The sequence below is a fragment of the Ceratotherium simum genome, chromosome 5 (genome assembly GCF_057802395.1).
Source record: "Ceratotherium simum simum isolate JZ-2026a chromosome 5, ASM5780239v1, whole genome shotgun sequence".
NCBI classification, from domain to species: Eukaryota; Metazoa; Chordata; class Mammalia; order Perissodactyla; family Rhinocerotidae; genus Ceratotherium; species Ceratotherium simum.
This window is the reverse complement of record NC_141904.1, coordinates 52,536,352-52,563,121: the sequence shown is the minus strand read 5'-3', so window position 1 is coordinate 52,563,121 and position 26,770 is coordinate 52,536,352. Positions and strand designations below refer to the sequence as shown.

At 40.1% G+C, this 26,770-nt stretch overlaps 1 protein-coding gene across 5 annotated transcripts in view; it reads right to left on the bottom strand.

Annotated features, from left to right (window-relative positions):
* Positions 1 to 26,770, bottom strand: part of RAD54L2 (RAD54 like 2) — a 116,304-nt gene that overhangs the window by 74,055 nt on the left and 15,479 nt on the right. For all 5 annotated transcript variants that reach the window (XM_087431109.1, XM_087431105.1, XM_087431108.1 and 2 more), the window contains one exon: positions 1,552 to 1,744. In XM_087431109.1, the coding sequence (XP_087287235.1) occupies positions 1,552 to 1,690 (139 nt within the window). In that variant the 5' untranslated portion in view covers positions 1,691 to 1,744. The remainder of the gene's footprint in view (positions 1 to 1,551; positions 1,745 to 26,770) is intronic.

The window sequence follows — 26,770 nt, the reverse complement described above, 5'->3', positions numbered from 1 at the left end:
TGAGAGGATGGCACAAAAAGACCAGGCAGGGTTCCACTCTGCTGTACACAGGGTTGCTAGGAGGCAGAATTGACTCAAGGGCACTAACAACAACAAATTCCTAATTTTAGAAAGCTGGCTGCTCCGCCCATTGGTACAGTGGGATGACCAGAGGGAAGACCATGTATATATATCCATTATACTCACCAGCAGCATCTAAAATGCAATCTAAACCTCACAAGAGTGCTAGGGGTGTCTGAAAATATAATTCTGAGAACCCAAATGATAAAAAGCAAAAAATGATGCAGATACCTGGGGACTCTAATGTCATCTGAGGAACCATGAGAGCCAAGCAAAACAGTCTGAGGGTGCACCCTCACATCACTCTCTTTCATTATTTCTACTCATTCTACTTTATAGAAAGGAACTACATAACCAGCCAGGGGAAAGACTCCAACGAATAAGCTAGCAGTAGACAGGAAATGATGCTCTTAGGAAAAAAAAGAAGTGAAACGGTAATTTCCCTGCCAGAGGTGAAATGGAAATGGGGCAGAGACTTCTAGACAGTATAAATGAGAGAAAATTGATCCCTGAACCATATGGCAGCTATTAGGATGAATGAGAACTGAAGATAGTAACATCAGCAAAGAAAGAGGATCAATGTTCATTCTCCCAGAATCTGGAGAATGGCAGGAGCACAATTTCCTATGCTCCTTCAGATCTAAGCAACGATGATCTAATGCAATGTTAAATTCCACGAGGGTGGTCTGTTATAAACAGACAAAAACTTTATTCCTCAGTCAATAGAAAGCTTACAAACAACTAAATCCTACACCATGAAAGGGTGGAGTTAACCAACAAGCCCTGTGGCTGGCCAGATGATCTAACATTAGACTGAAGATGAAAAGAAAAAGTCCAATGCCACTTCAACAAGTTGGGAGCAAAGGAAGGCATGAGCCAAGCAAACCAAATAGGAGTCCAAAGGGGGTCTACCAGCTATGGAGGTGCAGCTCTCCCAGTAAGAGCAATTTATAGTCAGTGGAAGTGGCTGGGAGGCAGAACAGCACTACAGGAGATGAAATAAGCTTTCTGGAGTTGTAAAGCTACCTGAGAATCTCTCCCCAGACAATTTCCTCATGTCCATACAAGCAGAATTATGAGTGTAACTTCAGGAAACTCACAGACCACTCATAATTACCCCTATGCCTACTTGTGGTCACCTGAGGGGTTCATGACCCCCAGACCCCAAAGTCTCACCACAGTGACTCTGCCACTGATTCCTCCATGACTTGGGCAAGTATGCTCCGCTCTCAAATCCTTGGATCTCAGTCTGCACGTCTGTCAAAGATGAGCTAAATGCTAAAGGTCCTTCCAGCTCTAAGGTGAGGCTTATATAGAGGACAATCCATTTCCTGAGAAGAAGCATATGAATTGATTGTTGCTGAGTTCCCAATCACTGCCTTCTCATGATGGATGATCTAAGAAATCCAACTGGAACACCACGCTCTGTCAGGAAGAATTCCATTAGAAGAAAAGATGAGGCAACCTCTGCCACTCACTAGAGTCACTCACCATCCAGCAGGTCTTCCTCGTCATCCCTGCCATGCTCCTCCACTGCCACCTCCTCCTCCTCCTCCTCCTCTTCCACATCCTCCAGCTCCACGTCCGGGTCCAGGTCTGGATCGCTCCCTGAGGCGGATTCGTCTGACATGGCTCCCAGAGGTCCTCAGTGGGCATTACCGACTCATGGTCCACTGCAGGGATCCTAGAAGGAGGACAAGAGGAATCAGAATCACCAAGGGCTTCACTTGGGAGCATGAATCTTTCAAAGAGAAAATTGCCAAGGATGAATTCCTTGAAGCTTTTCTAAGCAAGGCAAGCTAACCATACCCAAACCTCAACATTCCCCACAAGTGCACTGGCCCTGAGATATGTTTTGGTGACTCTCTGCCCAGCTCAAGCTTCTCTTAGCTGCTTGCACAGAAAATATCTTAAAGTGACCAAACGAATGAACACATTATACACTTCAGAATTTGCATTTGTTCATGTATGCATTGACTTTATGCATCGACTATTTCCTGAACACCAACTTTCTATATCTATATAAAGATACAGAGATATACATCTATACATATACACATATATGGATATATAATCACAGGCACTAGACTAGGCTTTGGGGACAAAATAGGAAGCAGAAAAATAATGTTGGGGAGTGCTAGGAGGCTGGTGTGTCCCAAAAGGAGCTGCTATTTTATATGGGGGGTAGGGGGATGTCAGAGAAGTTCCCACTGAGCAGAGACCAGAAGGAGAAGGGAGCCACACAGATATCTGTAGACAGCTATAGTAATCAAAACAGTATTAATATAATTAATTTTTGTGTATGGTGTAAGATAGTGGTCTGGTTTCATCCTTTTAATTCAAAATGAATTAAAGACTTAAATGTAAGACTTGAAACCATAAAACTCCTAGGAGAAAACCCAGGCAGTAGGCTCCTTGACATAGGTCTTGATGATGATATTTTGGATTTGACACCAAAAGCAAAGATAAACTAGTGGGACTACATCAAACTAAAAAGCTTCTGCACTAAAGGAAACCATAAACAAAATGAAAAGGCAACCTACTGAATGGGAGAAAATATTTGCAAATCATATATCTAATAAGGGGTTAATATCCAAAATATATAAAGAACTCATACAACTTAATAGCAAAAAAAATCCGATTGAAAAATGGGCAGAGGACCTGAATAGACATTTTTCTAAAGAAGACACACAGATGGCCAACAGGTAAAGATGCTCAACAGTACTAATCATCAAAGAAGTGGGAAGTAAAATCACAATGAGATATCACCTCACACCTGTTAGAATGGCTATTATCAAAAAGATAAGAAATAACATGTGCTGGCAAGGATGTGGAGAAAAGAGAACTCTTGTACACTGTAGTGGGAATGTAAATTGGTGCATCCATTATGGAAAACAGTATGAAAGCTCCTCAAAAGATTAAAAATAGAACTACTATAGGATCCAGCAATTACACATCTGGGTATGTATCTGAAGAAAATAAAAACACTAACTTGAAAAGATATATGCACCCCCATGTTCACTGCAGTATTATTTACAATAGCCAAGATATGGAAACAACCTAAGTGTCCATCAACGGATGAATGGATAAAGAAAATATAGTATATAGATACACAACGGAATATTATTCAGCCATAAAAAAGAATGAAATCTTGCCATTTGCAACAACATGGATGGACCTTGAGGGCACTGTGCTAAGTGAAATAAGACAGAGAAAGACAAATACCGTATGATCTCATTTATATGTGGAATCTAAAAAAAAAAAAACAAGCTCAAAGATACAGAGAACAAACTGGTGGTTGCTAGACGCGAAGGGTGGGAGAGTGGGCAAAATGGGTGAAGGGAATCCTTCAGCTTCCAGTTATAAAATAAATAAGTCATAAAGATGTAATATACAGCATGGTGACTACAGTTAATAATACTATATTGCATATTTGAAGTTGCTAAGAGTAAATCTTACAAGTTCTCATCACAAGAAAAAATATTCTGTTAACTATCTATGGTGACAAATGTTAACTAGGCTTACTGGGATGATCATTTCACAATATATACAAATATCGAATCATTATGTTGTTCATCTGAAAAAAATAAAATGTTATATATCAATTATACCTCAATAAAAAAAAGCTAGATGGATTGCTCTATGATACAGCAAATATAGCAAAAGGTTAACACGAAGATTCACTGACCAATTCTTTCAATTTTTCTGTATATTTCAAATTTTTCATCATACAATGTGGGGGAGAGGGCACAAGATAAATAAACTTTTATAAGACAAACTGCCATAGACAACCACATTAACAATCAGTCATCTTAAATTTCCTCACATCTCCCAAAATAAAAACTGAAACACAAGTCTCTAATTATTCAACACAAAAACTATTCCAGAACTGAAATTTCTTATTAAGGTCTAGACACAATTTGAAACAGAACTTCTATGTTCTCCTGAACAGAAAAAGAAACAAAATGAAGGAAACTAGATCCTCTGGAGTTTTGGAAAACTAGAACTTAAGTTTAAGACTGCTCAGTTAGGGGCCGGCCTGGTGGTTTAGCAGTTAAGGGTACGCGCTCCATTTCAGCAGCCCGGGGTTCGCAGGTTCGGATCCCAGGCACGCACCAATGCACCACTTGCCAAGCCATGCTGTGGTGGGGTCCCATATAAAGTAGAGGACGATGAGCATGGATGTTAGCCCAGGGCCAATCTTCCTCAGCAAAAAGAGGAGGATTGGCAACAGATGTTAGCTCAGGGCTAATCTTCCTCACACACAAAAAAAGACTGCTCAGTTAAAAACCACAGGAATTATGAGTGTGTGTGTCCCGATGGGTCACACACTTAGCCTCTCAAGACAACTAAAACAAAGAACAGTTGTGAAATGATTTAGTAATAAATTTAAATTTTTGCATTAATAACACACTTCCAAAAACATCTACAAAGGGCACTAAGGCACAGGGAAGAAAGGTGATCTACAAATACAAATTAATATAACTGATGCTGAGCTCCCATTCACTGAGTGACAAAGCAGATTCCAAATCTCTGAGGTGATGACTATCCTGTCTTTAGTTCATCAGGTTTTAGAAAGGAAGTAGTAAATCAATTAGATATCAGCAGCTTTGGAAGTGAAATTTATTTCTGAACATTCGCGGTGAAATCTATTTCTGAACACTAGTATGATGATAATTCATCATCAACTCCTCTGTGTTTGGAAGTCAATGTTCATAATCAGCATAACCCCTATTTCATCCTAGACTGCTTGAGATAAGTTTTTGCTTAGAGTGTGCTTGGTTGATTATAGAGTGGCTTTTAGAGAACAATTTTTAATTAGCAAGTACCTTTAGGTAATCTGAATGCCTACCATTTTAGAGAAGAAATTGTGTGGTGGTGGAAGAATGACAATTACTTAGAGGTAAGCAGTAACAAGGAAAAGCCTCCTATAAACACTCAGTTAACAAACATCTTCAAAACATCAGCCCCAAGCTCCTGACAGATAGAAGCAAACATCAATTAAACATCCAACAACCATACATACTATTAGAATATAAGAGACATTGATCCAGCTGCCTACTCAGAAGGTTTTAAAAACAGAGGACACTTTAAAACAGTATCCAGGCCATCAGACGCCCATAACAGAGAAGAAACTGGAAAGTGATAGATTTCTTAAGTCCCACCAAATTTCGGTTTTCTCTTTCCCTCCCTTCCACGAGCCACTAAATTTCTTTACAGAGATGACACAATGAATTCTGTTCTCAGCTCTTTAGAATCATACCAACTAAATAAGGGGCAGGTTTTGCTGTTACTGATCTCCTTCAAAAAACCAAAAAGGGGAAAAGTTGATCTTAGGGGCAGCAACACAGTCAATTACATTCTGTCTCTAAGGGGCTCCACCCATACACACAGACACTTCCATGTGGGCACTGCCTTCCAGAACACAGGAAGGCAACCCTGATTTAAGAAATTAGCTCTTGGGCCGGCCCCTTGGCTTAGCGGTTAAGTGCTCGCGTTCCGCTACTGGCGGCCCGGGTTCGGATCCCAGGCGCGCATTGACGCGCCGCTTCTCCCGCCATGCTGAGGCCGCGTCCCACATACAGCAACTAGAAGGATGTGCAGCTATGACATACAACTATCTACTGGGGCTTTGGGGGGAAAAAATAAATAAATAAAATCTTTAAAAAAAAATAAAGATAAAGAGCTGCATTTAAAAAAAAAAAAAAAGAAATTAGCTCTTAGTAGAACTGTTAGACAGACATGGGGAAAAAAGTTGATAAGGAAAAAATGTATCCCCCCAAAGTGCTCCTCATCCCATGTGAAATACTGCTTCAATCTTCAGTGAAGAGGAGCTCTGCCTCTAATACACAGAGAAACTAGAAGAGTGATTATGGGTGTGCTGTGCCTTAATGAAGCAAATTCTGGGAGTCAAATTCTGTATTAATGAAACTGGAGAACTAGCTATTTAAAGGAACTCTAAAGAGAACCACTCTGAAAAGCAAATATTCAATCCCTAAGTAATGTATTAATGTCTACAGTTTAATATATTGGGTTTGCTAAAAGGAGGCTGTAATTATGAAGAAACTCACAGCCAATCCCAGTCTAGCTCCTCACAGCAATCTTGAGAGTGAAGGAAAAGGTTCCTCTGCCCTGCTAGGTTCAAAGACAACACCACCAGTTTATAGAGTTGTGCCTGGCCAAGAATCAGCAGAATTAATCATGTGGGCACAGGCCTTAGACACACCATTGGGACGAAGAATACACAGGAGGAAAAAACACACAAAGACATACATACACACTATCAAAGCCTTTGTTTACAAAGCAGACCATGCTTGGAGAGTTTGCACTGAAATCATAAAACTGTGGACATCCACACTGTCTCACTACTGCGGGGCAGCCCAAGCAAATTCAGAGATGTCTTTGCGGTCCTCAGCAGCACCCTGATCCTAACCTTAATAAAAAACAATCCATTCCAAACTGCTGTGTCCTCATTAATTTTGGTGACCTTGAGTAGTAGTATATGTCCTCAAATAATCTCAAAGCAATTCCACAGCAAGTGCTACTCACATTTTTTTGTGCATTAAGAATATAAACAAAACCATGCATTTACACTAATTTACAAGGGGAAAAAAAGTCTTTTAAGAGCATGAAAACATTCAACTCAAACTTTAGGCAACACTCCTTCGAAGAAATCCATTAGTCAAAGAATTTATACAATTCAAAGATTAAAAAGAGTTCAGTCCTGGGCCGGCCCTGTGGCTTGGCGGTTGAGTGCGCGCACTCCGCTGGTGGCCGCCCGGGGTTCAGATCCCGGGCGCGCACTGACGCACCGCTTCTCCGGCCATGCTGAGGCCGCGTCCCACATACAGCAACTAGAAGGATGTGCAACTACGACATACAACTATCTACTGGGGCTTTGGGGGAAAAAAAGGAGGAGGATTGGCAATAGATGTTAGCTCAGAGCGGGTCTTCCTCAGCAACAAGAGGAGGATTAGCACAGATGTTAGCTCAGGGCTGACCTTCCTCACCAAAAAAAAAAGAGTTCAGTCCACATATAGTACTCATTGGGTACCCACAAGATTCTTCCAGTTTGCTGAGAGATCCACTGTGGATCTCTAAAGTTATTTCAAAACACCTCTCCTATGCAAGACAAAGACCCAGTGTTGACTTCAAACTTCCTTGTAGCCCAAATGCCTTTTGATTACCTGTTAGTTACTTAGAATCACATATAAAACATACAAAGCACTATAGAGCTAAACTGACAGCTCAAAATATTTTATTTGGAAATCTAATGAGACTTTCGACAATTTGGAACTTAGGACAAAATAAGGAAGGAAAGGTTAACAAACACATTAAGGACTGCAAGGAGCAGGGCCACAGGAGACAACTCTCTCCAAAAGGCAATGCAGTGGGGCCAAGCCCAGTGACTCAGCACCAAGCACAGGAGAGGCAATGGAGGCTTGTTTACAGAATCAGTCAAGAAACCTCAACTCTAGCCACAGCTCTATGGGAAAACAGCTGCATGACCTTAGGCAAATCAGTTCTCCCTTAGCTTCCCTTATCCGTCTTATTCCAGCCCAGGAGAGAGATGGCCCTGAGGTCATCTTCAAGATCCCTTCCAGAGTCTCTGACAGCAGACAGCAGTTCTCAAAGGGTGGTCCAGGGACCCCTAGGGGTCCTCAAGATCCTTTCAAGGGGGCCACAAAGTCAAAAACATGCATGGGTTAAAGAGCCATTCAAAGTGCAAGAAAGCTGATGGATTTTAATGTAACAATACAAAAAGTTCCTTGATATGGTTTCAAATTCAGTATTACAATTAATCTTGAAAAAACTACCACTTGTCAGAGTTTTGGCATAGTTCAAACAATACCCACAATTATCTGAAAAGGCTATTAAAACAGTTCTCCTGGGCTGGCCCCGTGGCTTAGTGGTTAAGTGCCCGCATGGTTAAGCGCGCGCGCTCCGCCACTGGCTACTGGCAGCCCGGGGTTCAGATCCTGGGCGCACGGAGCACCGCTTCTCCGGCCATGCTGCGGCCGCGTCCCACATACAGCAACTAGAACAATGTGCAACTATGACATACAACTATCCACTGGGGCTTTGGGGGGAAAAAAAAAAAAAGGTGGAGGATTGGCAATAGATGTTAGCTCAGAGCCGGTCTTCCTCAGCAAAAAGAGGAGGATTAGCATGGATGTTAGCTCAGGGCTGATCTTCCTCACAAAAAAATAAAAAATAAATAAATAAAACTGTTCAAAAAAAACAGTCCTCCCTTTTCCAACTACATTCTTCATGCGCTTCAACAATATAATAAGTCAACAACAAAACAATGTCACAACAGACTAAATGCAGAAGCAGATCTGAGAATCTAGCTGTCTCTACTCAGCCAGACATTTTCAAATTTTCAAATGTGTAAAACAATTCTACTCTTCTAGTTTTTTTGTTTTGGAAAATATAGTTATTTTTCATTAAAAAATTATGTTATCATATGAGTTAAATTATTTTTAAATGAATATTTTTATTTCTCTGTTTTAATTTCCAAAACAGCAAATATTGACCAATATAACCCATATAAACAAAAGCCCTTTGGGGCCTTCAATAATTTTTAGGAGTATAAAAGGATTCTAAGACCAAAAAGTTTGAGAACCACTATTCTAAGACAACAAGACTCTAAGATCTAAGGTCTCTTCCCCCAAATTTTCAACTATCACAAAGAAAGAAAAATTGGCATTTTTAAAATGTAACAAACAGAGGACCACATTACAGGAACATCATAAAATATTTGAACAGTTCTATACTGCATTCGAATACAAAATTACAAGATTAATCTGATATATACATGATATACACAGGTTACTTTATAAATGTAATTAACCATCAAGGGCAAACTTTCTCAATGACTGAAGTTAATACTATATTTGCAAAGTCAAAGTTTTACTTTTACCACTGAATCTCTGCTATTCACATCCCCTTTGAAATGGCCAAGGGCTGAGGCTCCTTGTGTTCCCCTCTCAAGTTCCCCAGCCTTAGGCCCTTCATCCAAGAGGTCACTGAGCAGTACATCCCTGCAGGGTCAGTCCCAGGCATTTTGAATAAGTAGGAGTAAAGCTCTAGAAGGCCACTGCTGAGGGGAGCAAATCAAAGACTCATTTCATTCTCCATGGAGTCAGCTGGAAAAAAAAAAAAAAAAGAGGGGGGGATGTTGGGAGGGAAAGGGAGAGGCAGAGAGGAAGAAAGAAAGAGGTGTGGGGAGAGGGAGAGAGAGAGAGAAGGAACAATTGAGTCGGGAAGATATGAGCTAAAACAGGGATGACAGCTTTGGCTATGAGAAGCCTGTGTAATACAGCCACTGCTCCCCAGAGAAACTTGGGCTCTGAAAAATTCTCTCTCTCTCTCACACACTCACACACACACACACACACCCATACCACGTATGTTAAAACACCAGAACGGTGTAATCTGAGGGTGATAAAAAAAGAAAGTAAGGTCCCCAGATCTCTGAATACAGGGCATGAGGCAAGAGTAAAAGCAATTCTGGCTAAATATGTTACCATTCAACTTGTGAGCCCTCTATCTCTTTCCACACAGTTCTAACTTCTTAAAATGGGAATTACAGAGACAAGGGCCCACATGGCAGGGGCATGGATGGCCCACTTTCCCTAGGCTTCCTGGAGCTTAAGCCAGCCCTGAGTCCAGATCAGCCTAAAAGTAGGTCAGATTTATCTAAGATGATGAGACTGAAGAAGCTTGGAGAGAAGCCAAATCATGGTGTCCTATCCCTCAGACTCCCCCACCACCATCACCTCCACTCCCCCTCACCATTCTCTTCCCAAAGCCCCAGGCTTCTGAGGCTCTTCTCTCTCCTAAGAGTTCTATCACAAAGCCATGGAGCTCAGTCTGGGTGCCTTCAAACACAGACAAATACAAGCTGTGCACAGAAGGGATGGTTTGCCTTCACCATCCTACAAACATTCAGCATGAACTTTGGTAAAGACTTCTCTGTATCTAGTCAACCTACCCACTGGAGACAATCCTGAAAAGCTCTGTACAAGTAGGATTTCAACAAATCAAAGCTTTTAAAAATAAGACTATAGCGGGGACTGAACATGAATCCTTCTATAATACAAATAATAACCACTAATTTTCCGAGTTGATGCTGACAACTTTAGATTTTCAATTATCATTTCTTTTAAAACAGCTATATTTACATGGTATACGGTTGTATACTGTGGTTTTTCCTAAATTCCCTAAATTCCTATAATATCTACTATAAACAAAAGTTTTAATGGATGACTACTATTTTGTGATATACACTCTTATATTTTCAAAATATTCTAGAGGGAAAATATAATTGTATTTACATGGTTATTCAAGGTTTTCACGTTGGCTTTGCCTGTGACTTGGGCACGCTGTGCACCTAGCTCTTTAAAGACAGAGATAGGGCCGGCCCTGTGGCTTGGTGGTTAAGTGTGCGCGCTGCAATGCTGGTGGCCCGGGTTCGGATCCCGGGTGCGCATCGAGGCACCACCTCTCCCTCCATCCTGAGGCCGGGTCCCACATACAGCAACTAGAAGGATGTGCAGCTATGACATACGGCTATCTACTGGGGCTTTGGGGGGAAAAAATAAAATAAATAAAATCTTTAAAAAAAAAAAAAAGACAGAGATAAACTCTCCTGGATCCACTTCTCACAGTTCTAAAATGAATGGTAATGCTAGTCAGGTGCAGACTCCTTATGATGCCTGTGGTACAATACAAAAATATATTTGGTCTTTGCCCCTGGTTCCTGGCACAAAGCTCCCAAAACTCTTGGAATTTTCTGAGTAATAGGAGTGTCTTTTGTTATTCATATCAAGACTCTTTTGACCACACCTGAATTTATGCTAATGAAGTGACTTAGGGTGGGGCCCCTAGATAGCCTAGGATGTGAGTGGTTACCAGAAAGACCAAGTGACTAGAAGGTTGGAACTTTCAGCCCTATCCACCAACCTCTAAGATGGGAGCAGGGAGCTGGAGATTAAGTTCTATAAAAACTCTTAAACATTGAGGTTCAGAGAGTTTTTGTGTCAGAGAACACATCAAGGTTCTGGGAGAGTGACACACTTGAAAAGGGCATTGAAGCTCCACACCATCCCCACCCCCATTCCTTGCACTATGCATCTCTTCCATTTGGCTGTTTCTGAGTTGAATCCTTTAAAACAAACTGGTAGGGAGCTGGCCCTGTGGTGTAGTGGTTAAGTTCGGCATGCTCCACTTGGGCAGCCTGGATTCTAGGGTTCAGATCCTGGGTGTGGACCTATACCACTCATCAGCCATGCTGTGGCGGCAACCCACTTACAAAATAGAGGAAGACTGGCACAGATGTTAGCTCAAGGCTAATCTTCCTCAAACAAAAAAAGAGGAAGATTGGGGGCCAGCCCCCTGGCATAGCGGTTAAGTGTGCGCGCTCCGCTGCTGGCGGCCCAGGGTTCTGATTGTGGGCATGCACCAAGGCACCGCTTGTCAGGCCATGCTGTGGTGGCATCCCATATAAAGTGGAGGAAGATGGGCACAGATGTTAGCCCAGGGACAGTCTTCCTCAGCAAAAAGAGGAGGATTGGCATGGATGTTAGCTTAGGGCTGATCTTCCTCACAAAAAAAAAAAAAAAAAGAGGAAGATTGGCAACAGATGTTAGCTCAGGGCGACTCTTCCTCTGCAAATAAACAAATAAATAATAAAAATAAAATAAAAATAAACTGGTAAACATAAATAAAATGCATTCCTGAGTTCTATGAATCTTTCTTGCAAATTATTGAATCTAAGGAGGGGGTCATGGGAACTCCTGATTTATGGTCAGTCAGGCAGAAGCATGCGTAGTCAAGGACTTGCAACTGGCATCTGAAGTAGAGGCAGTCTTGTGGGACTGAATCCTTAACCTATAGGGTTTGTGCTAACTCTAGGCAGTGTCAGAACTGAATTGTTGAACACCCAGTTGGTATCTAGAGAATCAGAGAATTGGTTTTTGGTGCTGGAAAACACCCCAGTGCCACAAAGATGTAAGTGACAAATCACGGCAAAAAGTTTACATCTGCAAAGTGCAACAGAAAGTTTAAAGATCCATTATTTCTTGACTTTCCATGTGCAAAAACAAATTGTGGCATTTACTTCAATGCAACAGGTAACCTGAACCTTTAAACTACTAAATGTTACATTTCCAGTTGACTTAAATTAGTAATTAAATGGTACAGGGATTTGTAAATGGAAATCCATAGTGGTTCAACCCCTCAAACCACAAAGGAAGAAAAGAACCACAGATCAACCAATTCTGTTTCAGATGCACTATTTTCTGTATTTCCAGTAAAATATGGATAATAAAAACTGATTATGAGAATTATGAGAAAACTAGCAGAAACAGTGAGGATCATTAGTGATCTAACCAGTTCAAAATACGTATAGAGTCTAACCATCACCTGACTGTTAGACGCCTCCCCTCCCTTGGCTAACAAATCCCCTTAGACCACCAAATCTATTAGTAGCTGCTAAAATGTGGAAGAACTGAATTACACAAATGAGTTCCATTCAAACACAATCCCTTTCCTCTCAAGGTGGCAGCACCTTTCTCTAGAATGCCATGAGGAAGTCAGGATCAGAACGAGAATTAGAAGATAAGAATTCTGGGACTGTGTACACCCCCATGATAGATGTAAAATAATTCTCTAAGAACTGTTTCAGATTAGAGAAGACTAAATGCAATGTGGGATCCTGGATTAGATTGTAGACCTGAGGAAGCAAACAGCTATAAAAGCCAATAGTGATACAGCAACTAGAAGGATGTGAACCTATGACATACAACTATCTACTGGGGCTTTGGGGGGAAAAAAAACTGAATAAATAAAATCTTAAAAAAAAAAAAAAAAAAAAAAAAAAAAAAGCCAATAGTGAGGACAACAGTTAATGCAACTGAATATGGACTATGGATTAGATAAAAGTATTGTATCAATATTATATTTCCTGATTTTGAGAATTGTTCAGTGGTTATGTAAGAAAATGTCCTTAAGAAATACACAGTGAAGTATTTAGTGGTAAAAATAAATAAATAACCTTCTAAAAGACAGGTAACAAGAAAGAATAAAATCATCTGTTCCTAGTTCTCCAAAAATTTAAACACTTGAAAACAAAAATATCTTACTTCAAAGTACGGATTTGAAACATTACCTAGCTGACAATTCTCTATAGTTAATTAGTAACAAATTAGTTACAAACTTTCTTTCCTTTAAGACACAATAACTTAGGGTTAAAAAGGCTAATTAAGCCTCCCAGCATCCCTATAAACAGACAGGACTTCTCTTTCTAGTGAGTAGGACTCTCTCCCTCTTCCCCTGAGCCCAGCAGGAACTGGAACCATTTCTGAGGCAAGTATCACTTGGGTTCCCTCTGGAAAGCTCTAGGTCTGATCAATGTCATAAACAAATAGCACACCACAGGCAGGTAGTGCTATTGGACTCACCAGCTTGCCCTCCCTTTTTTGTGTAGATGTGGCCCAGTTCTGAACAGTCTTCTAAGAAGACTAACGTAATCTATCTAGATTACATGTTTCACTGTTACTTTATGGCCAAGGCTATTCAACCTGTGCCCAGTTCTTAGGCTCTTACACACACACACACACACACACACACACACACACACACACACACATTTCAGCATTGTAGAAGTAAATAGCTTAAGATTCATACCACTGAACCAATCAGAGTTACTTAAATAAACTTGCCCCATAAGTCTCTCTTTACTAACACCGGACATAAATACTGAAGAAAACAGTGACATCTGAATATTAGCAAAGATAAGTGGAAAAGAAAGTGTGCACCTGACCTAAGCCAATATAGTGAAGTAGAAAAAAGCTTTCTTCTTTCAAACTAATACTCCTATAGCTTCTCTGGGGAAAAGCATATGGAGTCTGGACAAAACTCAGGCTATAGATTTTGCAAGTAAGAAGAGGACCTGCAGGAAAGCCTCACTTCTGTAAACAGAAAATAATGGATGTTAACCCTTGGGAAGAAGGGCCATCTGTCAAAGACTGGAACAGGGCCTGTGTACATGCACACACCCAGCTGTATGTACCTCCCGCCACTCTTCAGATAAAGATGCTATACCATGGAGACAAGGCCAAACTTCATTATACCAAATGGGAGGTACAGAGACCAAAATAATTCACACAGGGACCTTATAGCCAGGAGATATTGTTATGGTAGAGGGGACGAAGGGCAAAGGCTGAGATGAACTAAAAGCTTAAGGAAATATTTTAAAGAAAAAAGTGGCAGATAATTATTTTGGAGAAAGAATAGTCAAAGGGAAAGGCAGAAAGGCTAGTAATTTATTCAGTCCAAAGCCTAGGTACTTTCTATGATAAAGACACTGTGCCAGGCACTGTGGGGGTGGACACAAATATATGCCTCAAAGAAGAGAACCCAGAGGTAGAGCAAGAAGCCATAGGACTATCTGACTCCAAAACAGAAAGAATCAACAAAAATGTCATTTTGGGACACCAAAGAAGTCTGTAACATTTGAATAAATACCAAATTCCAAATCAAATCTAATCATAATTTAAAATGATATCCCTAATACAAAAATGAAAAACAACATAAGGAAATTTACAATGCATTTTCTCCCCTAATTACACTAAACATCTGCCCTAAACACATCCACCCTCTCTTACTTGGTCCCCTGGTGCCCAAGGATACTCATTCACCCTAGTGCAGTTAAGGGTACAGTCTGGGGCTGCATGGTTTCTCTCTAACCATGGTGAAGCTGTACCCTAGAATTAAACCCCAAACCTCTGCTTCATCAGCACTCACTATGCCAACTTACAGCAGTTGGCAACCACAATCCAAGACAATCTAGTTGACTGAGAGTGAAGAATAAAAGTGGAACACCTAGAGACAACCGCCAAATCTCAAGGACAGACTCCAGGCCTGCATTTGGGCAAGCAAGTTAATGAAGTTCCAATCTTCCGGTCATTCAGTCAACGAGTAGTTATTAAACATTCTTGTGACCTGTTCTCAGGTGGACATTGCCCCAGCACCTCAGCCAAAATAAAAATGCCCAAAAAAAAAACGGGAGTGAGTGACAGAAAAATGACAGGATGAAGAGCTAATCCTCCCACCTGCTCACCACAGCACACAAGAATGAGGAGTGCAACTCACTGTTACATAACAGTGAAGCTAAACAAAAGGCACAGCTAAGTCAATGGTTGCATCTATAGGGCATTATAAACCCACGGCTAGAGGCTGCCACTCAGTCATGCTGATCAATAAACTACCGAACACTACACATCACAGCTATATCCACAATCTCCTCATCATTTCTTCCATTAACTAAAGACAAAAAACCCTGACTTCTATAATAAACAATTCTGACAGGCAGGCCTCTTCACATTCAAATGTCCCCATTTTAAGATAGTCCTGCTCTTAATGAAGTTCATATCATTAAGTTATTTTTGCACTACCTTGGATATGACATATGAGGCTGGCCTCCACTTAGATTTTTGACTTGATATTAGTATTATTCAAACTGTATTTTACTCTTTACAACAAACAAAATATTGAAGTTATAAGAATAATTACATATTTTAAGCTTGGACGGGATTGTAAAAAATGTCACTCACGTAAAAGGATGGAAAAGACCCATGCAGTTTTACAAATGCCTTTAGTGCTGCTGTTATCTTGATCAAGAACTATAAAATACACTCCATTTCAAATTTCAGAATTAACACAAACCAAGATTAAGTGTACCATTTTATAGCTCCCCCACTGATTCCACTTTTGCAGCGAAAGCCTATAAAATTATTATCCGCAAAAGAAATTATTAACTGAGAAACAGTACTTGAATATCGGGTATACCAGAGTCATAAAGGCAGGCCAGCACCAGAGGAAGATTCCAGGTCAACAGTTCTAGAAACTATCCAGTGGAAACCAACAAGATAGTGCCACAATGAACAAGGTACATCTAACAAGCTGGACAAGGACTTCCTGCCTGGCACCTTGGCAGACGGGAGACCCTGCAAATTCTCCTACTGCAAAACACCTAGAAATATGGATAGAATTAGAATAAGCATCCATTTTAAACCCACAGCTCTTTTCACAAAAAAAGTAACAGAAATTTCCAAGGACCAAAAATGAAAGGCAAACTAAAAACACAGATGAATACTCTTGAGAGCTGACATTACAGCAGTCCTAGGGAAATAGGAGGGTGCCAGTCTTGGAGAGAGGAGGGGAGAAAAGAGACAATGCCTTGGGCTCAGAGAAGTTCAAAAGAAAGGACTGTGACTTCTACATAAAGCTGTGGCCTTGAAGAGTTATACTCTCATGAAAGAGTGGTCTAGAAAAATCTGACCAACAACACAGAGGACAACATAAAAGCTTGTGTCAACCTAGGTTGGAAGAGTGAAAAAAGGTATCCAATGGAAGTCTGTAACCATGAGTCTGCCCTTGAACCAATTTAAGTTTGAAATGTATACTGACCTACCTAATATTTACCTACATGGTCCAAGAAATTAACCAAAACTAAAGTGGTCCCAGGCAAGTGATACACCCTGGTTGCCTAGAAGCAAACGCAAAACATCTCTGGGACATACCTCAACCTGGGCTACATAAGATTCCCACAGATAAAGCCTTACTGAAGATGAGTTCACAGTCCAAAATACAAATACTTCAGAGACTAATCAAACAAAAGCAAGAGACAACAGGGTCAGACTCCTAAAAACTTCTGATACTATAACTACCAGATTAAAGGAGATAAACTACACACTATCTCAAAAGATGCAGAAAAAGCTTTCATAAAATTCAAAATCCAAAAGTCCAGGACCAGACAGCTTCTCTGGAGAATTTTACCAAACATTCAAAGAAGACTTAATACCTATCTTTCTCAAACTATTCCAAAAAGTAGAGGAAGATGGAACACTTCCCAACACATTCTACAAGGCCAACATCACCCTGATACCAAAGCCAGGCGAAGACAATACTAAGAAGGAAAACTACAGACCAACATCCCTGATGAACACAGATGCAAAAATCCTCAACAAAATATTGGCAAACCGAATACAGCAATACATTAAAAAGATCATACACCATGATTGAGTGGAATTTATACCAGGTACACAGGGATGGTTCAACATCCACAAATCAATCAATGTGATACAAACGAGGAATAAAACCATATGATCATCTCAATAGATGCAGAGACCAACATCCATTTATGATAAAAACTCGCAATAAAATGGGTATAGAAGGAAAGTACCTTAACATAATAAAGGCCATTTATGACAAACCCACAGCCAACACCATACTCAGTGTGGAAAAACTGAAAGCCATCCCTCTGGAAACAGGGACAAGACAAGGGTGCCCACTCTTATTCAACACAGTACTGGAGGTTCTGGCCAGAGCAATTAGGCAAGAAAAAGGAATAAAAGGAATACAAATAGGCAACGAAGAAGTGAAACTCTCACTGTTTGCAGATGATATGATCTTATATATAGAAAACCCTAAAGAATCCATTGGAAAACTATTAGAAATAATCAACAACTACGGCCAAGCGGCAGGGTACAAAATCAACTTACAGAAATCAGTTGCATTTCTATATACCAACAACATACTAACATAAAGAGAACTCAAGAAGACAATCCCATTTACAATTGCAACAAAAAGAATAAAATATCTAGGAGTAAATTTAACCAAGGAAGTGAAATACCTATACAAGGAAAACTATAAGACATTATTGAGTGAAATCGATGACACAAAGAAATGGAAAAATATTCCATGCACTTGGATTGGAAGAATAAACATAGTTAAAATGTCCATACTACCTAAAGCAATCTACAGATTCAATGCAATCTCAATTAGAATCCCAAGGACATTCTTCACAGAAATAGAACAAAGAATACTAACATTCATATGGGGCAACAAAAGACCCCATTTAGCTAAAGCAATCCTGAAAAAGAAGAACAAGGTTGGAGGCATCACAATCCCTGACTTCAAAACATACTACAAAGCGATAGTAATTAAAACAGCATGGTACTGGTACAAAAACAGACACACAGATCAATAGAACAGAATTGAAAGTCCAGAAATAAAACCCATATCTATGGGCAGCTAATCTTTGACAAAGGAGCTAAGGACATACAGTGGAGAAAGGAAAATCTCATCAATAAATAGTGCTGGGAAAACTGGACAGCCACTTGCAAAAGAATGAAAGTAGACCACCTTCTTTCACCATACACAAAAATTAACTCAAAATAGATCAAAGACCTGAAGGTGAGACCTGAAACTATAAAACTCCCGGAGGAAAATATAGGTAGTACACTACTCACCATCAGCCATAAAGGGATCTTCTTGAATTCCATGTCTACTCAGACAAGCGAAACAAAAGAAAAAATAAACAAGTGGGACTTCATCAGATTAAAGAGCTTCTACAAGGCAAATGAAACCAGGATCAAAATGAATAGGGAACCCACGAGCTGGGAAAAAATATTGGCAAACTGTATATCTGACAAGGGATTGATCTCCATAATATATACAGAACTCACACAACTGAATAACAAAAAAACAAACAACCCAATCAAAAAATGGGCAGAGGAAATAAAGAGATGCTTTTCCAAAGAAGATATACAGATGGCCAATAGGCACATGAAAAGATGCTCAACATCACTAGTCATCAGGGAAATGCAAATCAAAACCACACTAAGATATCACCTTATACCCATTAGAATGGTTATAATCACCAAGAAAAAAAGCAACAATTGCTGGAGAGGCTGTGGAGAAATGGGAATCCACTGCTGGTAGGAATACAAACTGGTGCAGCCTCTATGGAAAACAGTATGGAGATTCCTCAAAAAATTAAAAATACAAATACCTTATGATCCAGCTATCCCACTACTGGGTATCTACCCAACAAACCTGAAATCAACAATCCAAAGAGGCTTATGCACCCCTACGTTCATTGCAGCATTATTCACTATACCCAAGAAGTGGAAGCAACCTAAGTGTCCCTCGACTGACCACTGGATCAAGAAAATGTGGTATATATATACAATGGATACTACTCAGCCATAAAAAAAGACAAAATCGTCCCATTTGCAACAACATGGATGGACCTGGAGGGTGTTATGTTAAGTGAAATAAGCCAGAAAGAGAAAGACAAACAGTGCATGATTTCACTCATATGTGGAAGACAAACCAACACACTCACAGATAGAACTGTTTGGTGGTTACCAGGGGCTAGGTGGGTGGGGGGTGGGCACAAGGGGTGAAGGCATGCACTTATATGGTGACTGATAAACAATAATGTACAACAAAAACTTCACAATAAAAAAAAATAGAGCCAGAAAAAAAAATCATAACCAAAATAAAAAATAAATAAATAAATAAATAAATAAAATTCAAAACCCATTCATGATTACAAAAGCCAACAAACTCAGCAAACTAGAAGAGCACTTCTTTCACTGGACAAAGGGAGTCTACCAAAAGCAACCACCATGTTTAGTATGAGGCACTGGGAGCATAGCCTTTAAATTCAGGAACAAGACATGGTCGCATGCTATCAATATTTCTATCGACATCAAGTTAGAGATTCTAACCAACAAATAAGACACATATACCCACAAAAAGCATAGGGATTGGAAAAAAGAAGGAAAATGGTCAACAGTCAAGGATTATATATTTCAACACAGAAAATCTACAGGCAAACTATTAGAAATACAGAGAGCTCAGTCAGGTGGTTGGATGGGAGATGAATACAGAAAAATCCGTTTTATTTCTAAATACCGCCAACACCCATTTAGAAAGTGTAATTTTAAAAACAATATTATTTATAATAGCAACAATAACCATATGGTATCTAGTAATAAATCTATGTTAAGATATGTAAGAACTTTGTGGAAAAAGTATAACACTTCACTTAAAGATATTAAGAGACCTAAATAATCAGAAAGATAATCAGACATGTTCATGGATGGGAAGAGACTATTACAAAATGTCAATTTTCCCTACAAACTCAATGCACTTCTAATCAAAATCCCAAGGCACAAAATGTGCAAACTATAAAGGAAAAGATCAATAAACTTCACTACATCAAAAATGAAAATGTCCGCACAAGAGAATACTATAAACAAAGCAAAGACCAGGCACACCCTGGGGGATATCTGCAAGCATAGAACTAGTCGAAGGATTAGTATCCAGAACATATAAGAAACTCTTAAAAACCAGTAGGAAAAAAATATACCTAATAGAAAACTACTCAAAGGATATGACTAGGTAATTCTAGAAGAGAAAACTCAAACGACCAAAAAATATTTCACACACATTAGATAAAGTTTATGCCAAAGTCTGACAGTACAAAGTGCTGGGGAAGCTGCTAAGCAAGGGGGATTCGTATACACAACGGGTGGGAGTACAGATTGATACTTTGAATAATTGGGAACATCTAGCAAGTTTAAAGATGCCTGTGACCTACGATTCAGAAATTTTACTCCCAGGGAAATTCTAGGACAAGTATACAAGGAAATTTTAAATTTACATTGTGTCATTGTAAGGATCAGTGAACAAAAGGCAATCTAAATATTCATTAATAAGAAAGTACATAAATACATTATACCCCACTCATCCAATGGAATATACACAACTTGAAATAAATCAACTAGGGGCTGGCCCGTGGCATAGTGGTTAAGTGCGCACACTCCACTGCTGGCGACCCGGGGTTCAGATTCCGGGCGTGCACGATGCACCGCTTGTCAAGCCATGCTGTGGCGGCATCCCACATAAAGTGGAGGAAGATGGGCACGGATGTTAGCTCAGGGCCAGTCTTTCTCAGCAAAAAAAGAGGAGGATTGGCATCTGGGCCGCCCCATGGCTTAGCGGTTAAGTGTGCCCGCTCTGCTACTGGCGGCCCGGGTTCGGATCCCGGGCGCACACCAACGCACTGCTTCTCCGGCCATGCTGAGGCCGCATCCCACATACAGCAACTAGAAGGATGTGCAACTATGACATACAACTATCTACTGAGGCTTTGGGGGAAAATAAAAGGAGGAGGATTGGCAATAGAGGTTAGCTCAGAGCCGGTCTTCCTCAGCAAAAAGAGGAGGATTAGCATGGATGTTAGCTCAGGGCTGATCTTCCTCACACAAAAAAAAAAAAAAAAGAGAAAGGAGGATTGGCATGGATGTTAGCTCAGGGCTGATCTTCCTCACAAAAAAAAAAAGAAAGAAAAGAAATAAATCAACTAGAGTATAATATAAATCAACATGGATAAACTTCAGTGATATAATATTAAGTGAAAAAGAAAGTTGCAAAAAGATAAATACAAGATAACTATTTATAGTTTTAAAATATACAAAACACTCAATGTTGTAAGGAAACATACACGTAGTAAAAGAAGAAAAACATGCAAACATGCATGGGAATGACATATAATTCAGAATAGTGTTACCTCTGGCGGGGGGAGGGAAATAGACTGGGAAGTTAAATAACTTCATTCTGTTTTTTGTTTGTTTGTTTGTTTGTTTTTTGTGAGGAGATCAGCCCTGAGCTAACATCCGCCAATCCTCCTCTTTTTTTGCTGAGGAAGACGGCCCTGGGCTAACATCTGTGCCCATCTTCCTCCACTTTATATGGGACGCCGGCACAGCATGGCTTGCCAAGCAGTGCGTCGGTGCGCGCCTGGATCCGAACCAGCGAACCCTGGGCCGCCGCAGCGGAGCGCGCGCACCTAACCGCTTGCGCCACCGGGCCGGCCCCTCATTCTGTTTTTTTTTAAGTATAAATATCTGAAACAAAATTATGGTACAAAGCTGAGATATGACAAAGCTGAAGGGCCATAAACATGTATTTGTTATATTATTCTGAATACTGTTCTATATGTTTGAAATAAATAAAATAAATAATAAACAACCTCCACCCAAAATAGTAAATAAAAGTTCTAAAAGGCAGCCACCCCAAAATGCCATTTTGGGGCACTAAAAATTAGCGCAAAAAAAAAAATCAATCAGTTCCAGCTCTATGATGGAAACTTGGATATAGGGGGGTTTATCACATCATTCCAGCTGGTGACTCAAACCTAAATCACCCTTGTCAACTACTCAGGACACATGCTTGTGGCATTTTTGATCTGCTGAGCAGAGTTCCACAGGAATGCTATGTTTCGCAAATTGTATCACTTCTTAAAATTCTCACGCTAGTTCTAACTGGATTAATATGTAATGATTTTTTTTTTAAAAAGTAACAAGAATCAACATTTGATGGACATAAACACACTGTGAAGGAAGAACACCCTTGCAGGGATGACACAGAAGGACAGCAGGCTCTCCTCTGCTTGTGTTGTAGCAGCCTGTGCTAGAAGGGGGATGGGTAGGGGTGGGAGGACATTCTTCCTGGGGAAGGCCAGTCACCTGCCCAGGAAACTGACAGTGCCGCTGCCTCAAAGCCTCCTTTCCTTAAAAATAAGAAAAATGGAGCTCATGGGCACTGGTGTTAAGCAACTCAATAGACAAAATGTCCTAATCTCAATCAGAAAAGAATCTGAGAGACTGAGGAGGTTCAATATTTATACATGTTCCTGAAGCTCAATCCTGGCAACTTACATAGGCTTCCCAAAGCATTTGAGACTGGTAATTGGACTGAGTAGTGAAAAGACCTCTTTGTTCTCATCTCTAGACACTGCCTTCAGGGGTCCCATACCCTCCACCGTCATCAACAAAACGGGAAGTAATAAAGCTTCTCTCATTTGGATTTGTAGAAAAGAATCAAACACATGATCCTCAAATGAAACGCTGTTTCTTAACAATATCTTATTATAACCATATAAATAACATGCACTACATGCTCCCTCAAAGCTGAACTGCCCTCTTTCAGCACTTTTTCCCCCTATTATAACATCCCATCTGGGCTAGTTTCTTTAACAGGCTACATCTGGTTTAGCCAAGAAACCAATATCTATGCTTTACTGAATCCTAATATTAATTAGCCTCTTCTTTAGAGGATTAAAGGAAAGGGCAGACCACAGAAGCCCCTCTTATACCTCTTATCTAGTCCCTCTATTTCTAATTCCTTACTCTATGTTTACATTAGGTTAGGCATCCTAGATAACAAATCTCACATCTTCAGTTAACATATAACGGAGGACCCCAAATCCATTGCATTCTGCTAACTGTGGCCCACAGCGAGCGTCTGTTGTTTTCCTGTGTAAGAGGGAGACAAATTGCTTCATTGCTTTGGGGAAGATACTCCTGGTCTGTGGATTTCCTGAGTCCCTTACCAGGCCCTGGCAGCAGCTTCAAACACTTCAGAAGGCTTATGTCTATACAACACATTAACATCAAGATAAAGAGGCTATAGCCAGCTGACTCAAAACCCTGAGAAACCCTGAAAAGCCCATCGGTAGCTGAATCAATTATTTAATTTTGCTTTCCAGAAGTTGTCTCCCTCTAGGCTGTCTCTAAACTTGACATGAAGTAACAGATTTTTAAGGAAGATTTGAAAATAACCACAGCATGTTTAGGGAAATATTTGAGAGGAACTTCAGTGAAAGGAGAGGGATCATGATCTGTGGAAGACAAGCTGATACTCTGGATACTCTACCATCTAGTTAACTAATCTTCCCACACCTAGGCCTTTTCCAGTGTCAGGGAAATTCAATACTTTCATTATCTGCAGATTTAACAATCAGTTAAAATTCACTAAATGTACTACCAAATGCTTACACACAAAAGGGTTAAAAAGAAAGGAACCTTTCTCAGCAAAATGATAAAGCAAATGCTATGGTATTACTACATTCTAACTGCTGACCCTGGTGGTTTTTGAAAAACACACTGGCAGGAAGGTGTGGAGACCATGACTTACAAACCAAGAGCTTCTTTTACTAAAATGCAAATTCTCTGTACCCTGACATAAAGAGGCTCTGAGATCTTGATCAGGCTGTTCTACGAAGCTTCAGAGAAAGAACAGAAGTGATAACTGAGAACCAATACTTGGAAAGCTCATACACCATAGGAAACCAAAGCCATTACTTAAGAATACAGCCTCCTAGGGTACCAGTCAACAAAAAATTCTGAACAGCAGTGGAGGTCCAACTAAAAAAAGGAGGAAAAAGATGGTTCTACAAAGATAGTTCTAACACATCCAAGTGCCAAAATCAGAAAAACCTTAGGCTCTGTTTTTAATAATAGGTTACCTCCCTCATGTCAGAAATTGACCCTTACCTACTCCAAGTTAGTTAGTTAGTTAGTTAGTTATTTTTGTAAGGAAGATCAGCCCAGAGCTAACATCCATTGCCAATCCTCTTCTTTTTTTTTGCTGAGTAAGATTGGCCCTGGCCTAACATCAGTGCCCATCTCCTCACTTTATATAGGACACCGCCACAGCATGGCTCGACAAGCGGTGCGTCGGTGCCTGCCAGGGATCCGAACCAGTGAACCCTCGGGCCGCTGAAGCGGAGCCCGCGCACTTAACCGTTGCACCACTGGGCGGCCCACTTCAAGTTATTAAAATTGATAAAACAGCTCACCACTGTGGAAGCTTTGGCGGTCTCTGGAATGTCTCTTTCTAGAGAGTCACATCTCCAAAAATTCTGTTCAGTTCAACAAAAACTTATTAAACAACTAACATCTACTGGGTACATGAAAATAAAGAACAAAGACAGGTCAGGTCTATCCAAACGTCTTGGATTTCCTTAAATGAGTTCTGCTCTTTTTTGTCTCTGAATCAATGTTTTATACTGGAGCATAAAGCAGGAAGTATGAGGGAAGAGTAGACAATGAGCCTGGAGAAGTAAGAGGGCCAAGATCATGGAGCACCCTGAACACATGCTAAGGAGATTGGATTTTATTCTGCAAGGAAGACTAGAATGACATGATCAGATCTGTCTTTTATGAAGATTACTCAGTACCACAGAATGCTGGATAAAAGCATAGGTGTATGCAGTTTCAAAGGGAAAACAAATCCCAGCTCATTTTTCAGTGTCACCTGGGGCAAGTCACTTAATCTCTCTGGGCCAGTTTCCTCACCTGTAAAATGGAGGTACGTCCTACCTTCAAGGATTATTAAGAGGATCAGGTGGTGAATGAATATAAATGTAAATTGTACTACGAAGATACACAGCTCAGTATTTAGCACATTATTAGCATTCAAAACATAGTCTGGAAGAAAAATCTGCTGGAAAAAATGTGGAAGATGGAATAGGAGAAAGGAAATAGTGCCAGTTAACAAGCCAGAGGAAAGGCCAGATTTAAGAATTATTTAGGAGGTAAAATAAACAGAGCTGGTGGAGTATTGTGCTTCAAGCCTCAATGAAAGAGTAAAAGATGCATGAGGTTTCCCTTCCAGGTTTCCCTAACCAGGACCTAGGGTGCTGCTGTCACCTCCTCCTCCACAGACACCAGGCCAGGCTGGAGACTAGATGCTATGCATATCCCAGCTTTTACTATCAGCACTGCTGAAACAGTGGGTGTATCATGGAGTGGGAGCTCTTTGGTGTCCAAGAGACCCAGGTTAATGGCACCAATTAACTGGGGCAAATTATTTACGTTCTCCTCATCTGGAGTAATGACACCTATACTTCAGGTGCTATAAGGGTTCACACAGCATATGATCCAGCAACATAATAAACACTCCATAACGTAGCACAACACAAATAAATCCTCCATAAATGTGAAACTTACAGTGTCTCTTATGAAAAACTACAGCCCATTTGGAAGCCCTAGTGGCTGAGACTGCCCAGTACATATCAGTATGTTGGTTCTCTTATAGGCAACCAATGTTCCCTTTAGAGAGAACCTGTTTTTATTTCCAATATGTGTGTAACATCTTCCACCGTAATATGTGCTATCTGGTTTCTAAACAAATAAAACTGGTTTCGGAAAGCTCATCTCTGGAAACAGCAGTGGGGATACTATATAGTTTTACCCAAAAGTTAAGTAAAAACTTGGCCCCAAGCTGAGAAAACAGACATTCCTACCAGACAAAACTGGTTAAACCAAGTCTACAAACAATGAGTGGATAAAACAGTAAGGAAGGGAAGAGAACACAGAGACAGCCAAAATAACCCACACTGAAAGGCCCACCCATAGTCAAGAAAGGAACCAAGTAGGGCTCTGGAATGTTCAGTTCAGATCTGAAGAAGGTCAGGTGAGGCAAAAGTTACCAAGGGTAAAACACCAAAGTTACTAAATGAAAAACATTAAGCCAGAGATAACACTTATGGAAGCAATAAGAACCAAATGCTCTACCCACGTTACGATTCAAGACTCCTTACAAGAGGTCAGGCAGCTGGAGAAATATAACCTGGGGAAGGAAGAATATCAGTGGAGACAAAATTTAAACACACTACATCTGAAAGGGTAACACTTTCCATTTCAGTAGACTATTTTATTGATATTGCTGTTTCATAGATTCGATTTCTCATAAGGAATGTATTGACTGTATACTTCAAAAAGCATTCTTTTCTACTTGTACTTACAGAATAATAAGAGAAGTGAATCTTCAAGAGAGAAAAACTTGCCAAAATGTCCTTGACATGGAATTGTTCTTTAAGATGCTGCTATAGCACATAGTTTTGATTTAAAAAAAAAAAAAAAATCAAGCTTTCTTCTAAACATCTAAAATGTTTTAAACAACATTTAATCTGAAATATCCACTTCAGAGTTGGTAGATGGAGAGCAAGTCTAACAGGGGCCATCTGACAGATGTGACCAGGTCACAAGTCTCTGATGGA